The following is a 17,105-nucleotide window of genomic DNA, read 5'->3' as shown; positions in this document are numbered from 1 at the left end:
ACTTCCATATATATATATATTTTCCACACTGTGGAAGTCAATGGTGCCAACTTGAGGGTGAGTATACATATATATACATGTATGTATGTATGTATGTATGCATGTATGTATTACAAAGCATTGATGAATTACAACCATTTATAGTTTAGATCTATGCTCAAAATGGGTGACAGTTACCAGGTTAATGTTTTAATAACCCAATCAAAATAAAGACAAATGACTGTCTTCATTAGTTTAGTGGTGAGGTTATACCTGAGCCTGATTGTAATGACTGAGTGCAGTGCGGGCCACTCTTTTGCACTCCTCCTCCAGGGCATTCAGCTGCACTACCCTGAGGTCTTTTTCCACCAACTCCCTTTCGGTTAGCAGCTCTGCACACACAAACACAGATATAATACACACGTTTAGAACCAACTCTGCTACTAACCATGGTTAAATATACTTACATTACCATCCTTTCTATATTAACATTAAAGGGCTAAAGGATATATATATATTTTTTTTTATTTTATTTATTTATTTATTTATTTATTTATTTATTATCTGTTTACCTCTGTTTTTCTGTTCCCTTTCTTGTTTCTCTCTCTCCTCCCTTTGAGCTCTCAGGTTTCTCTCGTTCATCTCCATCTGAGCTCTCTTCTTTTCATTCTCATTAATTCCTTCTCCCTGACCGAATGGGCATAAACATATTCATAGAATATGAATAGAGGTGTCCTGGAGTGTGACATGCTGTATTTCTGATAAAACATCTTTTTTCTATTATAGAATTATTGTTCAGTTTTTAATTGAGAGAGTACATTGAATATTAAACTTTTCAAACAGGTGCATAATAATTGAATCCGAAAAAATACATGCAGAAGTTCATAAATAAGAATTTATGACCCTAACCCTACACATTCAAAATCAAATGTAAATTATAACTTAAAATGCTGATGAAAATGTTATGTCCATGCCATTTGTTGCTGTAACAGAATCCTATAAACACTTAAAGGGTTAATTCACCCAAAAATGAAAATTCTGTCATTAATTACTCACTCTCATGTCATTCGACACCCATAAGAACAGAGCTCTCTGACCCTCCATAAACAGCTATTTAAAGTCATCTTTTTTTTACTTTGTAAGCACATATAACAGGTCTTAGGGTGAACAATTAATCCGTGCAAGTTAATACACAGAAAAAAATTGCTTGCCGCAGTAACTTTAATCAAAATCTGAAAAGTAACTTCCGGTCTGGAAACTGCGTGCGTTCCTTCTCAGATAATATCATTTTGACGGCTTGCGGTTTAAAATGCTTAACCACTTCCGTCCAACCATTAGTCTGTTATGAGTGTGAGATGGAGAGGAGGAGCGCTGAGGTATAACCCTGCACACTGTTCAATATTCCGTTTCACTTGGAAATACGTCACAGGCACAGCACTGAAAAAAACTCACTCGCTCCTTCCAGTTCACAGGGACTTTAATCACCACTTTCAAGGACCAGAAAGATACTCATTAAAATAGTCCATGTGACTCCAGTGGTTCAACCTTAAAGGGGTGGTTCCGTGGTTTTTTGTTTATGGGGCCAGTATACAATGTCTTAATACTTCTTTTTTTTTAAACGCTGTATTTTTCTTAAATTTTACCTTTATTCCACACTGCTGTCTCCACTGTCCTTTGAACGGCTCGTTTGCTTCCTGCTTCTATGAAGACCATCCCTCCGAAAAACGCAATGGTCTTAGATTGGTTAGATGGCCAAATGTAGTTTCATGTATTTTTATTGGCTGAAGTGCCAAGCACAGGTTGTCCGGAATCGCCACGCCTCTTACCCTTACTTGCAGAAGTCACATCTGCAGCGACTAACCCTGAAAGAAGCTTGTTGTAGTCCAAACCGGCCGTTTTTGTAACTTTAAAAGACACTATCTCTGTTTGCAGCCTTCAGCGCTGTTACTTTGCAGATACTTTTTATGCTCAAGCAGCAACATTACACTACAAAAGTTACAAAAGTGAAATTGCATGCAACCGCTCCTTTAATTTAATGAAGCAACAAGAATACTTTTTGTGCACAAAAAAAAATAAAATAACAAAAGTATTCAACTATTTCTTATAGTCTGTGTCAGATGCTGTCAACAGCATAAGACATAAGACATCCTTCATAAAGTTGATCCACTGGAGTCACATGGACGATTTTAACGATGTCTTTCCTACATTTCTGGGCTTTGAAGGTGTTAATTAAACTAGCCTACTGTCTATGGAGGGGTCAGAGAGGTCTTACAGGAACACGGTCTTACAGTTTTGGAACGACATGAGAGAATTATTAATGACACAATTTTCTTCTTCTTTGGGGGTGAACTGACGTTAACTCTTTTACGTTATAGTCTTACCAAAAACACTTGCATACTGGCGGGTCCCAATGCTGAGTCTGAGACAGATATACAGGCATCTGGCGCTTCCTGTCGGTCATAATTGATATCTGCATCACGACTGTCCTCAGCGCGTTGATGTATCGCTCGATACTGTACCAAGTCCAGCGCCAGCTCTCTTCGCATCTCCTCCTCCTCTTTTTTCTGTTGCAGTACCATTTCATCCAGAGATAAGCGCAAGAGATCTGAATAACAAAAAATAGATAATTTCTGCATTTCACAGACTATTATTTTTGTATCTGACTGTGGTCGATCCATTGTGAGAGAGAGGTTTGTAGCCTGTTTTGTCGCAGTAAGTTACAGAGGTAACGTTATTGAGAGACTGAGAGACAAACAACCTCTCAGAGTTGTGTGTGTCTCTGTCTCTCTTACCATGTCGCAGTAAATTACAGAAGTAAGTTATAGAGACTGAGAGACAAACAACCTCCCAGAGTTGTGTCTTTCTTACCATGAGCCATGTCTCGCTGTTTCTCCATCTCCAGTCGTTCCCGTTTCTCCTCCTGTTGTTTGTGGAGCGCGCGCAGGTCCACGCCGATCACGCGGTTTCTGGTGTTGAATATTCGGCTCTTGCGCTCAGCCTCTGCGGCCCGACGCCGCTCCACCGCCTGCTGCACAGACTCATCCACCGGCAAATCAACCTTGTACATGTTCTGTCATGTATAAGCACAATTTCATATTAAAAATCATACTTCATTATTTTAAATCATGAATAGATAGAGATGAAACAATAAAACGTTACTGGTGAATTATCAGTTAGGTTCGACGTACGGCAGTGTGTCAGCCAGCTCTCCTGTTGTTGTGTGAAGCGAAGTTTGGCGTTGCCATGGTAACTGCTGCTGCACGGTGGGTAACAACAACGTAACAACAACGTTATGGGATATGTTTGAGATGTTCTTACAGTTAACTAAACTAAAACCATAAAAACTAATTAACAGAATAAATATAACATTAAAGAAAATTATTTAAATCATTACAAAAAATAAGTAATGAAGTAATTAGCAAATGAAGTAATGCATATTATATATATATATATATATATATATATATATATATATATATATATATATATATATATATATATATATATATATAAAAATAACCAAGCAAATTTTTGATGCAGGATTAAGCTAAAAAAATTGTCATAGTTTTTTAATTGGACAAATCCAGGCTAAGTTTATTCCGGCTGAAATTGTAACGGTCTTTTAAACAAAACGTGCTGTGATGCAAAATTGTAAAATTAAAAACTATGTTTCTTTGTTTACAGTGCGTATTTTGCTGTTAATACCTTACAAAAAATAATCCAGGATTCAAGGACTATGCGGGGACCATGCAGGAATCCTGCAAGAGCAGAATGAAAATCCTACAAGACAGGGTACATTCCTGCAGGAGTCCTGTATGAATGTCCACTGCACATTCACTGTAGGATTCGATTCACAAGATCTCCCAAAAGTGTCTGTAAGACTTTTATTTTGCCTGCATTCTGCTCTAGACAGGGGGGCGTGTACCCGTCTGGACCTTCATTTCAGTGCGCGTTGATGACCTTTTATCAGAATTTTACAGTTTCAGACATGCAATTCAGACGATATATAACATATCTAATTGCCAGTTCGTTTTAAATCCGTTTGGCTCCAATCAAACAACGTCTGGAGGAGAAGCGCATCACAGAGACCCAGAGCATCAGTCTGACACGCCTCTCCTGAGATACAGCAGTCAGCATGGGGTATTTAAAGCTTATCGAGATCGAAAATTTCAAATCATACAAGGGACGCCAAATAATCGGACCGTTTCACAAATTTACTGCAATAATTGGGCCAAATGGATCTGGTAAGTGCTTTCTCAGGCGCTGTAGCCATAATGTTACCGCAGTGAGTCTAGTGAGCAGGGTCTAGTGCAGCATTAATGCAGTCGCTATATTTTTCATAATTTAATAACACGTTATTATTATAAACTGATATAATTTGTAGACAAAGTTCTTAAATAATGAACCATGTAAGCGAACGGGGTTTTTTCTGAAAATGTGTTGCTGTTTTTGTTTTTTTGTTTTTCTAAAAATGTACGTTCACTTCATAACTTCGTGTGTGTCAACTCTGTCAGACGCATTAAAAGCAGGCTATTTTAATTTGATCCATCAAACAACGGTGTAAAGTATTCAGTTATGTAATAATGAGGTTCTTCATTTATGGGTCACACTACGAACCTTCGGGTCAAAAATGACCCGGAGGGCCTAATTAAGATTTTTAAAAAATTGAGTAAAATCAATAATAATAAAAAAAATTTCAACAATATTTTTTCTTTTCTTTTTTGGTGTTTTGAGATAATTTAAAGATTTATAATTAATATTTATTAAATAATTATGACCCATTTTTTTTCAATTTAAATTAATAGATTGAATAGAAACGTCCTAGTCTAGATATGACACATGAGGTGTGAGAGAGAAAAAAAAGAGAAGCCAACTTCATCATTTGTTTTTTTTCTGCTAATTCAAATATTAAGCAATATATTAAAACTATACATACTTTGCAGTGAAAATATAAGACATGTGATGTGTGGGTAAAAAAATAAGTAGCAGGAAAAATGCAAGGTATAAGCAGAATGTCTTATTGTTCATTATTTCCAATCTAATTTAAATTTGTTCAAATGATTTAAAACAACAACAAAAAAATTATTGATAATGTGCTGGTACTCCTGAAGGTTAAAATTGCGTTCTGAGGGCGGGGCGGCCAGAGTATCAGCAATATGTGAGAAGTGCTGCCGTAGTGCTGAATTATGTGACCCTAGTAGGAGCTGTATTGAGCTAAACTGACCTACTTCCTAATCCCAATCCTACTTCTAACCCTACCGTCACTACAGCGCTTAGGGTCACAGAATTCGATGGGTCACAGAATAAAATACTGGTGCGTACCAGCCCTCTTCGAGCACTGTCCAGACATGAGAGTCTTGTTAAAAATGTTAATTAATTAACAATGCCCCCAACTCAATACCTAAAATCACTGCTCTCTAGGGAAGTCAAACCTGATGGACGCCATCAGTTTTGTATTAGCAGAGAAGACCAGTAACCTGCGTGTTAAAACCCTGAAGGATCTCATCCATGGAGCACCAGTGGGAAAACCAGCAGCAAATCGTGCCTTTGTGAGCATGATGTACTGCGAGGACAATGGAGATGAATGCACTTTCACACGCGCCATCATTGGTAAATGTTAAAAATAAAGTTACTAAATTACTAAAACTCCTGAAAGTTGTTACAACTTCATGATAGTAAGTGAAACTACAGCAAATCTGCATTAATTACTAGTTCTAGGAATCATTTTTACCCTGTGAGACTAACTATCTTTATGTTACAGGTTCCTCCTCAGAGTACCGAATCAACAATAAAGTGGTCGGGCTTTCAGAGTACAGCGAGGAACTGGAGAAACTCGGTATTCTTATAAAGGCCAGAAATTTTCTTGTGTTCCAGGTATACATGCACATCTGCTTTTTCCAGAATTATAGAAAATATAAGATAGCCTGTTTCAGATATAAGAGATTTTGTCTGTCTTTGTGTTTTTGTTGTGCAGGGAGCAGTGGAGTCAATAGCGATGAAGAATCCTAAAGAGAGGACGGCTTTGTTTGAGGAGATCTCCCGCTCTGGTGAGCTGGCCCAGGAATATGATCGCAGAAAGAAAGAGATGGTAAAAGCAGAAGAAGACACACAGTTCAACTACCACCGTAAGAAGAACATCGCAGCAGAGCGCAAAGAGGCCAAACAGGAAAAAGAGGAGGTAAACTTACGTCTTACTGCACCCCAATGCTGCAGTGAATGTTTAAATCTTTGCTCTCTGTTCAGGCCGAGAGGTACCAGAGACTGAAGGATGAGGTGGTCAGGGCTCATGTTCAGCTACAGCTCTTTAAACTCTACCATAATGAGGCGGAAATCGAGAAGCTGAACCGTGAGTTGTCCCAGCGCAACCGTGAGATTGAGAAGGACAGGAAGAAGATGGATCATGTGGAGGAAGAGCTCAAAGAAAAAAAGAAAGAGCTTGGAAGAATGATGAGAGATCAGCAGAATGTGGAGAAGGAGATAAAGTGAGTGATAGGTTTATACGCGTACACAGAAATGTATATAATACAGGGGTGCTTCCGCCAAGTATTACAAACAGAAAACATCACAAATATTACAAAATGTGATGAAGGAAGTGTATGTAAGATTGTGGCCAAAACTGGTACTGCAATCACTTTCAAATGATTAATTGAAATACATTTCTTACATACAGTTCCTTTAAAACTGCCCCCCTAAAGCCTGTGGTGAGTTTAGTGGGGGGTGATTGAGAATGAATCGGGGAAAGTCACGTGAAAGGAGGCAATGGGCGCGTCTCAATCAACTCCTTAGTTCGCTAGTCAGGGCACTGGTCAGTACATAAGTCAATGGGCTGACTCTCTGACCAGTGCCCTGACTAGTGAACTAGGGAGTTAATTGAGACGCGGCCAATGTCTGTCTTATAATTTTGGAATAAATGTAAACATGCATAAAACACCTAACTTGATTACTTTTAATAAATTGTAAAAAAAAAATATTTAATACTATATATTTAATACTATTTTTATACTATTTATTATAATAGTATATATTTCTTTGGGATATTTGTTTTTAATGACCTTATATGATTAAACCATCAAATTATGACGAGTATGTTATATTGTGAAGAACAAAACACCATCTGATAAAATTATTTGGCAAAAGAAAGGCAAACTACAGCCACAGTATTAATTTACTATGAAAAAGCATATATAATTCTACAGCAGCAAATAACAAATTGTTATTAAATATTTTTTTATATTTAATTGTTTATTTTAATTTCAGTTTCATTATTTTTTTAGTTTAGTTTTTAATTTTCATTTCAGTTTTAGTTATTTTAATACATAGCTGAAATAAAATAAATTACATTTCATTTTAATTTAATTTAACATATATTTTATTTCAAGTAATAAAAATGTTTTTTTTTATGGTTTTAGTTTTAGGTAACTATTATAACCCTGCATTAGAAAACTTAGGGCCAGATTTACTAACAGATTGCACCAGCGCAGGCATTAAAAAAGTACTGTCAGGAGGATTTCCTAAAGACATGCAGGGAAAAATAGCGCTGAACAGGTGTGGACAGTTATTTTTGCGGCTGACCTTATTGCATATGCATTTGTAGGAGTTTCCCTTTCAGACGCAAAATTGATGGCAGGGGAGTGTTTAAAATGAATGAATCGCACACATAGTGATTTATTAAGGTTTGGGCTCGTTAATTTACTGGTATTTGCACATTATTTACCTCTAAAAAATGCATGTCTTAAACCTGACACTAATTTGCGCTTATCTTGTAGATTGTGTTGGTCATTATGGAAATGATCCGGCTGTGTCAGTAGATCACACGCAAAACTTTCCACTCCCATCAGTGTTTTTCTTTTTTTAAAATTGTGCTCTCACGCTAATGTGCTCTGTTTAGTAAACCTGGCCCTTAAAATATTATAGTTATGATAGGCTAACTATAACTCATGGATACAGTTGGCTAAAGAAGGACTATCTCAACATGGGACAAACACCCAATAGAGACTCTGCAGACCGAGCTGTGCAAAATCTTGCTACGAGTTCAGCGCAAAACCCCAAATAATGCCTGTAGAGCAGAATTAGGACTATACCCCCTGGTAATAACCATTCAAAAAAGAGCCATTAAATTCCATGCCCACTTAAAAAGTAGCGATGAACAGACCCTCCATCACAAAGCCCTGACCTACCGAGAGCTGAAGCCAGAGAACAACGCCCTCGGCCGACTGGTCTTAGAGCTGACGTCACCAACTGACAATAAAAACATAGCCAGACCAAACCAAATCATTAAAACACAAAAAGAAAAATACCTCAAACATTGGACAGTTGCAACAGAGAAACAGAGTAAATTGGAATGCTATTTGGCCCTAAACAGAAAATATGAATTGGCAGGATACCTGAGTAAAGTGAGCGACCCTAAGCTGAGGAAAGTCCTGAGCATGTACAGACTCAGTGAACACAGTCTGAGCATAGAGACAGGCAGACACAGACAGACCTGGCTGCCGAAGGAAGAGCGACTGTGTCCTCACTGCACAGAGAAGCAGCTGGAAACAGAGCTACATTTCCTGACATTCTGCCCCAATTATAAAAACATTAGAGACACATTCTATCCCATTTTCACAACCCATCAGAAAGACTTCCTTCAATTATCAAATATGGACAAACTCCCACTCCTGCTCGGAGAAAGCCCAGCGAACCCAAACCTGGCTGCCAGATACGTGAAGTCCTGTCACGACAAAAGAGCCTCCAGCAGGACAGAGCTAACCACTTTGTAAATATTAGAAGATTGGACATTTTTATTGCTATGTTTATTTTCATGTAATTTTATTTTATTTGTATTATTATTTATTTCGTATAGTGTTATGAATGCTTTGGCAATGTAAAGATTTCCTTCACCATGCCAATAAAGCTATTTGAATCTTGACTATCCTCCCCTAGAGAGAAAGATGCTGAGCTGAATCAGAAACGGCCACAGTATATCAAGGCCAAGGAGAACACTGCTCATAAAATTAAGAAGCTTGAGGTGGCTCGAAAGTCTTTGCAGAACGCCCAGAAGATGTACAAGAAGCGTAAGGCTGACATAGAGGAACTGGACCGTGAGCAGGGGGCCGTGGAGATGGCAAGGCAGGAGTTTGAGGAACGGATGGAAGAGGAAGCACAGAGTCAAGGCCAAGATCTGACACTGGAGGAGAACCAGGTTACCAATCTCAGGAAAGATGAAGAATGTAATTATGTCAATACAATTCAGTGTTTTATTTGACACTTTTTCTGTTATCTCAGGTGAAGCAGTATCACAGGCTAAAGGAAGAGGCCAGTAAGCGGGCAGCTACCTTGGCACAGGAGCTAGAGAAGTTTAACAGGGACCAAAAGGCCGACCAGGACAGACTGGATCTAGAGGAGAGGAAGAAAATTGAGACCGAGGTACATTAAGAAATTATAATAAAGGATTTGCTTTTTTGCCTTATTGAGACAGCTTTCTTAAATCCCTTTCTTTGGATTAAAGGCCAAAATAAAGCAGAAGATTCGCGAGATCGAGGAAAATCAGAAGCGCATTGAAAAGCTGGAGGACTATATTGCAACTAGCAGGTGTTTCAGAGATGATTATAAGATTAATAGTTCCTAAAATCAGATTTTTTATTTAATATTTGATAAACACCCATTTGTGAAATACTTCCATCTGTGTATAATTTGCTTCCTCCTTAATATATATTTATGTTTTTGAAATAAGTCTCTTATGCTCACAAGCCTGTATTTATTTGATTCAAATACAGAAAACAGTAATATTGTGAAATATCATTATATTTTAAAATAATGTTTTTTTTTATTTGAATATATTTAAAAAAAAATGATTTCTGTGATAAAGCAGAATTTTCTTCAGTGTCACATGATCCTTAAGAAATCATTCTAATATGCTGAATGATATGATAATCCGTTATCATCACTGTTGGAAACAGTTGTGCTGCTTAATTTTTTAAAAGGTTTTTTGGAACCTTTGATACTTTTTTCAAGATTAATTGATGAATAAAAGGTAACAAAGAACAGAATGTATTCAAAATATAAATATTTTCTAAAAATATATATATATATATAAATCTTTACTATCACTTTTTATTTATTTAACACATCCTTGTTTAATAAAAGAAAGAAAATAATTTACTGAGCCCAAACTTTTGGACAGTAGTATATATACAGTAGTATTATATTGTTACAAAAGATTTCTATTTTAAATAAATTCTGTTCTGGAAGCACAACTGTTTCCAACATTGATAATAATGGAGTATCAAAATATCAAAATAGCATTCTGAAGGATCATGTTACACTTAAGACTGGAGTAATGATGCTGTAAATTCAGCTTTGCCATTACAGGAGTAAATAAAATGTTAAAATATATATAAATAGAAAACCAATATTTAAAATTTGTGATTTACTTTTTTGCTTCTACCTTCAATTTCATGTCATGGAAAATGTGAATTTTGACCCATCTCTGTGTTTCTCTCACAGGCAGTCTCTGGATGAACAGAAGCGAATGGAAGAGGAACTGACTGAGGAAGTGGAGCTGGCCAAAAGAAGGATTGATGAGATAAACATGGAGTTAAACCAAGTAATAAAACACACATTTTCTCATACTCTTTGGTACATAATATCACCAAGACTTTGCTTTCATTGCTGAGATGATTCTGGTCACAGGTAATGGAGCAACTTGGAGATGCTCGCATTGACAGGCAAGAGAACAGCCGTCAGCAGCGCAAAGCTGAAATTATGGAGAGCATTAAACGGCTTTACCCCGGCTCAGTGGTGTGTTACTGTGTGTATAGACACATTTTCAGTTTAAGCTTTGCAGCAGAAATTTTGGAAAGAACTTTCACTGTATTGTTTCGGTTATTTGCACTTAAATCCCATTTAAATGTTCATATTTAAATGTTTGTCCGAACAGTATGGCAGACTGATCGACTTATGCCAGCCCACTCAGAAGAAATACCAGATTGCAGTGACCAAAGTCCTGGGAAAAAACATGGACGCCATCATTGTGGATTCTGAGAAAACCGGCAGAGATTGCATCCAGTACATTAAAGAGCAAAGAGGAGAACCGGAGACCTTTCTGCCTCTTGACTATTTGGAGGTACAGACAGATTTTAATAAACAATTCATGAGGTCTAAATTTTCCATCAAGGATGCTGAGCGGCCAGTGGAATGTGTTTCAATAGACACATGCTTCTCTCCCTAAAGGTGAAACCCACAGATGAGAAACTCAGAGAGCTACGGGGGGCAAAGCTGGTGATCGACGTGATCCGCTATGAGCCGCCACACATAAAGAAAGCCCTTCAGTATGCCTGCGGGAACGCTTTAGTGTGTGAGAATGTGGAGGATGCTCGTAGGATTGCCTTCGGCGGACCGTACCGTCATAAGGTTTAAATATGTAGTATAAGTTAAATGTAAAGCACATATCAAAGGATATCGGGTTTCAAACTTCAAATTTTGTCTTAATCCTTTACAGACCGTGGCCTTGGATGGAACTCTCTTCCAAAAGTCAGGTGTGATCTCTGGAGGAGCTAGCGACCTGAAAGCAAAGGCTCGGCGTTGGGACGAGAAAGCTGTGGACAAACTTAAGGAAAAGAAAGAGAAACTAACAGAGGAATTGAAGGTGGCATATAAAAGAACTACAGGGAAACTTCACACACAGCTGGAAGATTTTCCCTCATTTAGGGCTGTCACGATCATTTAAATGTTCTATATAAAGTATAAAATGGCAAAATAGTTTTATGCATTTCAAATTTGTAAAAAAAACAGAAAAAAGGTTTAAACATATTTCTTTACTTTGATTTCTATTAACGCTGTTGTTTTGCATGCCCAATGTATAATACTAATAATAAAGTAATTATTTATAATAGTATCTATGCAATTTGTATAATTTGAGAATATTTTGAATTTCTAAAACTGTTAAAAATTGTATTTAAATTGGATAATAAATGAATAATAACATTTTCAGTGTGGTCTCAGACATGTGGCTGGAATTTAATATGAATTCAATAATAGCGGTTCATGCAAATCATCACAGTTAGAGCAAATAATCTTGATCAAGTGGCTAAGTAATAATTGCGACAGGCCTACCACAAAATGTATTAATTTGTGAAATAAAGGTATTTGGAAGTAAAGTTTTTTGTTACTTTTTTAACAAGCTAGTTTTATATTTTTGTCTTGTCAGGAACAAATGAAGGCAAAGAGGAAGGAAGCAGAGCTCAGACAGGTCCAGTCTCAGGCTCACGGGCTGCAGATGAGACTGAAATACTCTCAGAGTGATCTGGAACAGACAAAAACCCGCCACCTCTCTCTGAACATGCAGGTACACCTGAAAAACAACACCTCAGTCAAGAAGTGACATCAAAATATACAGAATCAGATTTATGTCTTACGTTATTTGTGTTACAATGTGTTTTTTTTTTAATTTGTATGTCTTTGTAGGAGAAATCAAAGTTGGAGAGTGAGCTAGCAAATTTTGGCCCACGAATCAATGACATAAAACGAATCATCCAATCACGAGAGAGGGACATTACAGAGTTAAGAGATCGCATGAACTTGGTAAGAGCTCTGGAGAAAAGGAAGATTTTGCCTTCAATTGCAACCAGATCTGTAATGATGCTCTAATAATGATTGTTATGGCCATTCATAGGTGGAGGATGAGGTCTTTGTTGAATTCTGTGAAGAGATTGGTGTGCGAAATATCCGAGAGTTTGAAGAAGAAAAAGTGAAGAGGCAAAATGAGATTGCCAAAAAACGGTAACCCTCTTAAGGACTGGGTCAGACAGGTTACCAACTCCTCAGTGGACTTCAGTGATATAACTTGTTTTATATGGCAATTCTAGGCTTGAGTTTGAGACACAGAAGACCCGTCTGGCCATCCAGCTTGATTATGAGAAGAACCAGTTGAAGGAGGACCAGGAGAAAGTGATGATGTGGGAACAGACTGTAAAGAAGGATGAGAATGAGATTGAAAGACTTAAAAAGGTGACGGAGGAGGAGAAAAAAGTCTTGACAAGCACAGATGTAAAATCTTTTAGCATGAAAAACTAGACAGTAGCTCATGACATTCCCTATCTCCTCAGGAGGAACACAGACACATGAAGATCATTGATGAGACAATGGCACAGCTACAGGACCTAAAGAACCAGCATCTCACTAAGAAGGGAGAGGTCAATGACAAGAACCGAGAGATGGAGGAGATCCGCAAGAAACTAGGCTCTGCCAACAAGTGAGAGATATTCATATTTTTTTTCTTAATTCTTTCGATCTTTTCAAATACACATAACAGGCATAACATGTCAGTGGAGTGAAGAACACCAATTATCTCGTCATCATGACACCTGTTAGTGGGCAAGATATAAGTGAACATTTTCTCCTTAAATTTGATTCTCCTTATAATGTACAAACGTAACGATTTGAGCGATTGTGGCAAATTGTGATGGCTAGATGACTGGGTCAGAGAATCTCCAAAACTGCAGCTCTTGTGGGGTGTTCTCGATCTGAAGTGTTCATGAACTATCAAAAGTGGTTCAAGGAAGGAACAGTGGGGGACCGGTAACAGGGTTATGGGTGGCCAAGGCTCACTGATGCACGTGGGGAGCGAAGGCTGGAACATGTGGTCCGATCAAACAGATGAGGTGCTGTAGCTCAAATTGCTCAAGAAGTGTGTCAGAATACACAGTGCATCACAGTTTGTTGCGTATTGGGCTGCATAGCTGCAGACCAGTCAGGAAGCCCATCCTGACCTCTGTCCACCGCTGAAAGCGCCAACAGTGGGCATTAGAACTGGACCACGGAGCAATGAAAGAATGTATCTTGGTCTGATGAATCACGTTTTTTACAAAACGCTTTTACATCACGTAGATGGCGTGTACATTGCTTACCTGGGGAACACATGGCACCAGGATGCACTATGGGAAGAAGGCAAGCCGGCCAGAGGCAATGTTATGGTTTGGGCAATGTTCTGCTGACAAACTTCCCAGATCTCAATCCAATTGAGCATCTGTGGGATGTGCTGAACAAACAAGTCCAATCCATGGAGGCCCCACCTCACAATTTACAGGACTGAAGGGATCTACTGCTAACATCTTGGTGCCAGATACCACAGCACACCTTCAGGTGTCTAGTGGTAGCTGTTTTGGTCAGGGGGACCCACACAATTTTAATGTTATGCCTGCTCAGTGTATAAAGTTAATACGTTATAATTTATTATTATTTATTACATTTAGATTTATTATAATAATACGAATATTTTTGTGTGTAAAATGATTTAGTTAGTGCTGGTTACATGCATACAATATTTGATGTAATGTTATGTTATACAATACATGTGTGATATGTTAGAGAGCTGACGCAGCTGCAGAAGGAAGTAACCGCCATTGAGACCAAACTGGAACAGAAACGCAGTGACAGGCACAACTTACTGCAAGCCTGCAAGATGCAGGACATAAAACTGCCCCTCAAATCAGGGACAATGGATGACATCAGCCAGGGAGAGGTACAGACAAACACATACATACACTTTTTTCACACACTCATGAATTCTGCTTTTGCAAGCACAGACATACACATCGATATGTCTACATAGGGAAGCTCGCAAGTTGAGGATTCGATCAGCAGCCCGAAGGCATCAAGTTCTGTGCATGCCAAAGAGGCTCTCATAGAGATTGACTACAGCAACTTAAATGAGGACCTCAAGGTAATTTAAATGTATGAAATATTATGAATTTGTCATCTGACAAGCAACCTGGAACAAAAGCTATGTAAAAACTTTCTATAGGATGCTTTGTCCGAAGACGAGATCAAGGCAGAAATGAACACCCTACAGCAGAGGCTGAACGAGCAGCAAAGCATCCTGCAGAGAATCAGCGCTCCCAACATGAAGGCCATGGAGAAACTCGAGAGCGTTAGAGACAAGTTCCAGGAGACCAGTGATGGTGAGCCCAAAAGTCCAGGCTCATCTCTCTCTAGCAACATGTTGAGCACATGAATGCAGCGGTTGATTTCGGCACACTAACGAATGCTTTCATCATAACTAACAGTGCAAACACAAAGTAAATAAGAGATTCTTTGATTTTAACGGGAGTTTTGGCGAGAGTTACTGATAAACTTGTGCTGTTTGATTGACACCTCCAGCTATTGCAAAGGAAGCATCCCTTGATCCCTCGATCCTTTAATCGATGTGTGGTAGAACAACTGGTCTAAATTATAACCGATCTACTTTTAATGTGCCTTTCAGAGTTTGAAGCTGCTCGGAAAAGAGCCAAGAAAGCCAAACAGGCATTTGAGCAGATTAAGAAGGAGCGGTTTGACCGTTTCAATGCCTGTTTTGAGTCTGTTGCCACTAACATTGATGAGATCTACAAAGCGCTGTCACGTAACAGCAGTGCACAGGTTCATAAAAACACTCTGAACTCTGATCTCACTTTTTAAGATAATCCTACAATTAAACAAGGAATTTTAACTTAGTTTAAGGGATACTTTATATCCTTTCAGGCATTCCTGGGGCCAGAGAACCCAGAAGAGCCATACTTAGATGGAATCAACTACAACTGTGTGGCTCCAGGAAAGAGGTTCAGGCCCATGGACAACCTGTCAGGAGGAGAAAAGACTGTGGCTGCTTTAGCTCTGCTTTTTGCCATTCACAGGTGCCATTTATGCAATTCTAAGTAAGCTAGAATGGTTTTTCCACACCTCAGATGAAAATAAAATGCATTTCTGTTCCCTCACAGCTACAAGCCTGCACCTTTCTTTGTCCTGGATGAGATTGATGCTGCTTTGGATAATACCAACATTGGCAAGGTGTGTGTATGTTAGCTTATAAGAAGCTCTTCCATATGCAAATATGTGGATGCAGATATGGCATAGATTTAAAATTGGTTTTTAACTTCTTACTCTGCAGGTGGCTAACTACATAAAGGACCAGTCAGTCCAGAATTTCCAGGCCATTGTTATCTCTCTCAAAGAGGAGTTCTACACAAAAGCCGACTCTCTAATAGGAGTTTACCCTGAGGTTTGTATTTCAGCAATGGGCTGTATACCCATGCAAGAGTTCCACCAAAATAAAACCCATCCCACCCTACTGTTATATAGTTATTGTATGCCGTCCTTTGGAGAGATTGCAACTTGATTAACTTTTTTTATTTTTATGTTTTTATTTCAGTTTAAGTATTATGTTGATTTTTAAAAATGAATAATAAATTGAACCTTTTCATTTTTTCACAGCAAGGAGATTGTGTCATCAGTAAGGTGCTGACCTTTGATCTTTCCCAATATCCGGATGCAAATCCCAATCCTAATGATTAGGTTGTGTTGATTTGAATTTGTCGGTAGACAGCTGAGAGATTGATCAATAGTGACATGTGAAGGCGAAGGCCAAGTATGGTAACCCTTACTCAGAATTTGTCCTCTGCATTTAACCCATCCAAGTAGGTGCACACACATTAGTAGTGAAGAGACACACACACTGCAAACCGTGGACACACATACCCTGAGCATTTTTGCTGCGGTGCCTGAGGAGCGATTGGGGGTTAGGTGCCTTGCTCAAGGGCAACTCATTCGTTTTCTGATGGAGTTGAGAATCGAACCTGCAACTTTAGGGTTACTCTTAACCATTAGGCCACAACTGCCACAACTGATACAATAGTATCTTTTAAAAACGTTGTAATCTTTGATGTTTACATAGATTTTTTTTTTTCTTTTAATACAGGATGTTGCTATATTACTACATAAGTGCTATATTGTCTGCTATATTGTGTTCCATATAGAATGCATGATTGTGTAAGTATTCTGTTGTTCTGTGAATATGGGATGCATATGAACAGGTTTTTTTTATGTTCAGTCAACAGAACAGTCTAGATCAGTCAGTGACATGACTCATGTTTTGTCTAGACTAGGTCTCAATTGAGAACATATTAGCTGCCTATTGTCAAATGTGCCTTGTGGATGATTCATGATTCATTCAGTACAATGTGGAATGACCAGTATTTATGAAATGTTTTTTCTTCTTTGTCTTTATGGGAAAATATGTTACGTGTATACCGTATTCGAACTGAAAATAAGAGCTTGTGTCGTGCTCATGGCATGTTCCACAAATATGACACCCTTTTCCTTTTATATTT

At 38.2% G+C, this 17,105-nt stretch overlaps 2 protein-coding genes across 3 annotated transcripts in view; one reads left to right on the top strand and one right to left on the bottom strand.

Annotated features, from left to right (window-relative positions):
- The window catches only part of ribc1 (RIB43A domain with coiled-coils 1), a 7,989-nt gene extending 4,773 nt beyond the window's left edge, over nt 1-3,216 (bottom strand). The window contains exons 1-5 of one of the 2 annotated variants that reach the window (XM_067445979.1): nt 3,139-3,216; nt 2,848-3,049; nt 2,361-2,584; nt 552-666; nt 253-371 (exon numbers count right to left, since the gene is read on the bottom strand). In XM_067445979.1, the coding sequence (XP_067302080.1) occupies nt 253-371; nt 552-666; nt 2,361-2,584; nt 2,848-3,046 (657 nt within the window). In that variant the 5' untranslated portion in view covers nt 3,047-3,049; nt 3,139-3,216. The remainder of the gene's footprint in view (nt 1-252; nt 372-551; nt 667-2,360; nt 2,585-2,847; nt 3,050-3,138) is intronic. The other variant, XM_067445980.1, reaches the window with a different exon arrangement.
- Nucleotides 3,217-3,872: 656 nt separating this feature from the next.
- On the top strand, nt 3,873-16,699 carry smc1a (structural maintenance of chromosomes 1A). The gene is made up of 26 exons (XM_067445974.1): nt 3,873-4,223; nt 5,401-5,589; nt 5,741-5,853; nt 5,954-6,157; nt 6,223-6,461; nt 8,905-9,163; nt 9,247-9,387; nt 9,470-9,552; nt 10,468-10,567; nt 10,654-10,761; nt 10,901-11,086; nt 11,194-11,373; nt 11,462-11,608; nt 12,170-12,307; nt 12,427-12,543; nt 12,635-12,741; nt 12,828-12,969; nt 13,068-13,213; nt 14,329-14,482; nt 14,573-14,683; nt 14,765-14,921; nt 15,224-15,378; nt 15,481-15,632; nt 15,717-15,786; nt 15,887-15,997; nt 16,210-16,699. Exons 1-26 carry the CDS (start codon nt 4,115-4,117, stop codon nt 16,288-16,290), a joined length of 3,699 nt encoding a protein of 1,232 aa, XP_067302075.1. The 5' UTR covers nt 3,873-4,114; the 3' UTR covers nt 16,291-16,699.
- Nucleotides 16,700-17,105: the final 406 nt, after the last annotated feature.

The sequence above is a fragment of the Pseudorasbora parva genome, chromosome 6 (genome assembly GCF_024679245.1).
Source record: "Pseudorasbora parva isolate DD20220531a chromosome 6, ASM2467924v1, whole genome shotgun sequence".
NCBI classification, from domain to species: Eukaryota; Metazoa; Chordata; class Actinopteri; order Cypriniformes; family Gobionidae; genus Pseudorasbora; species Pseudorasbora parva.
The sequence above is the reverse complement of the archived record's forward strand: the minus strand, read 5'-3'. Positions and strand labels throughout refer to the sequence as shown.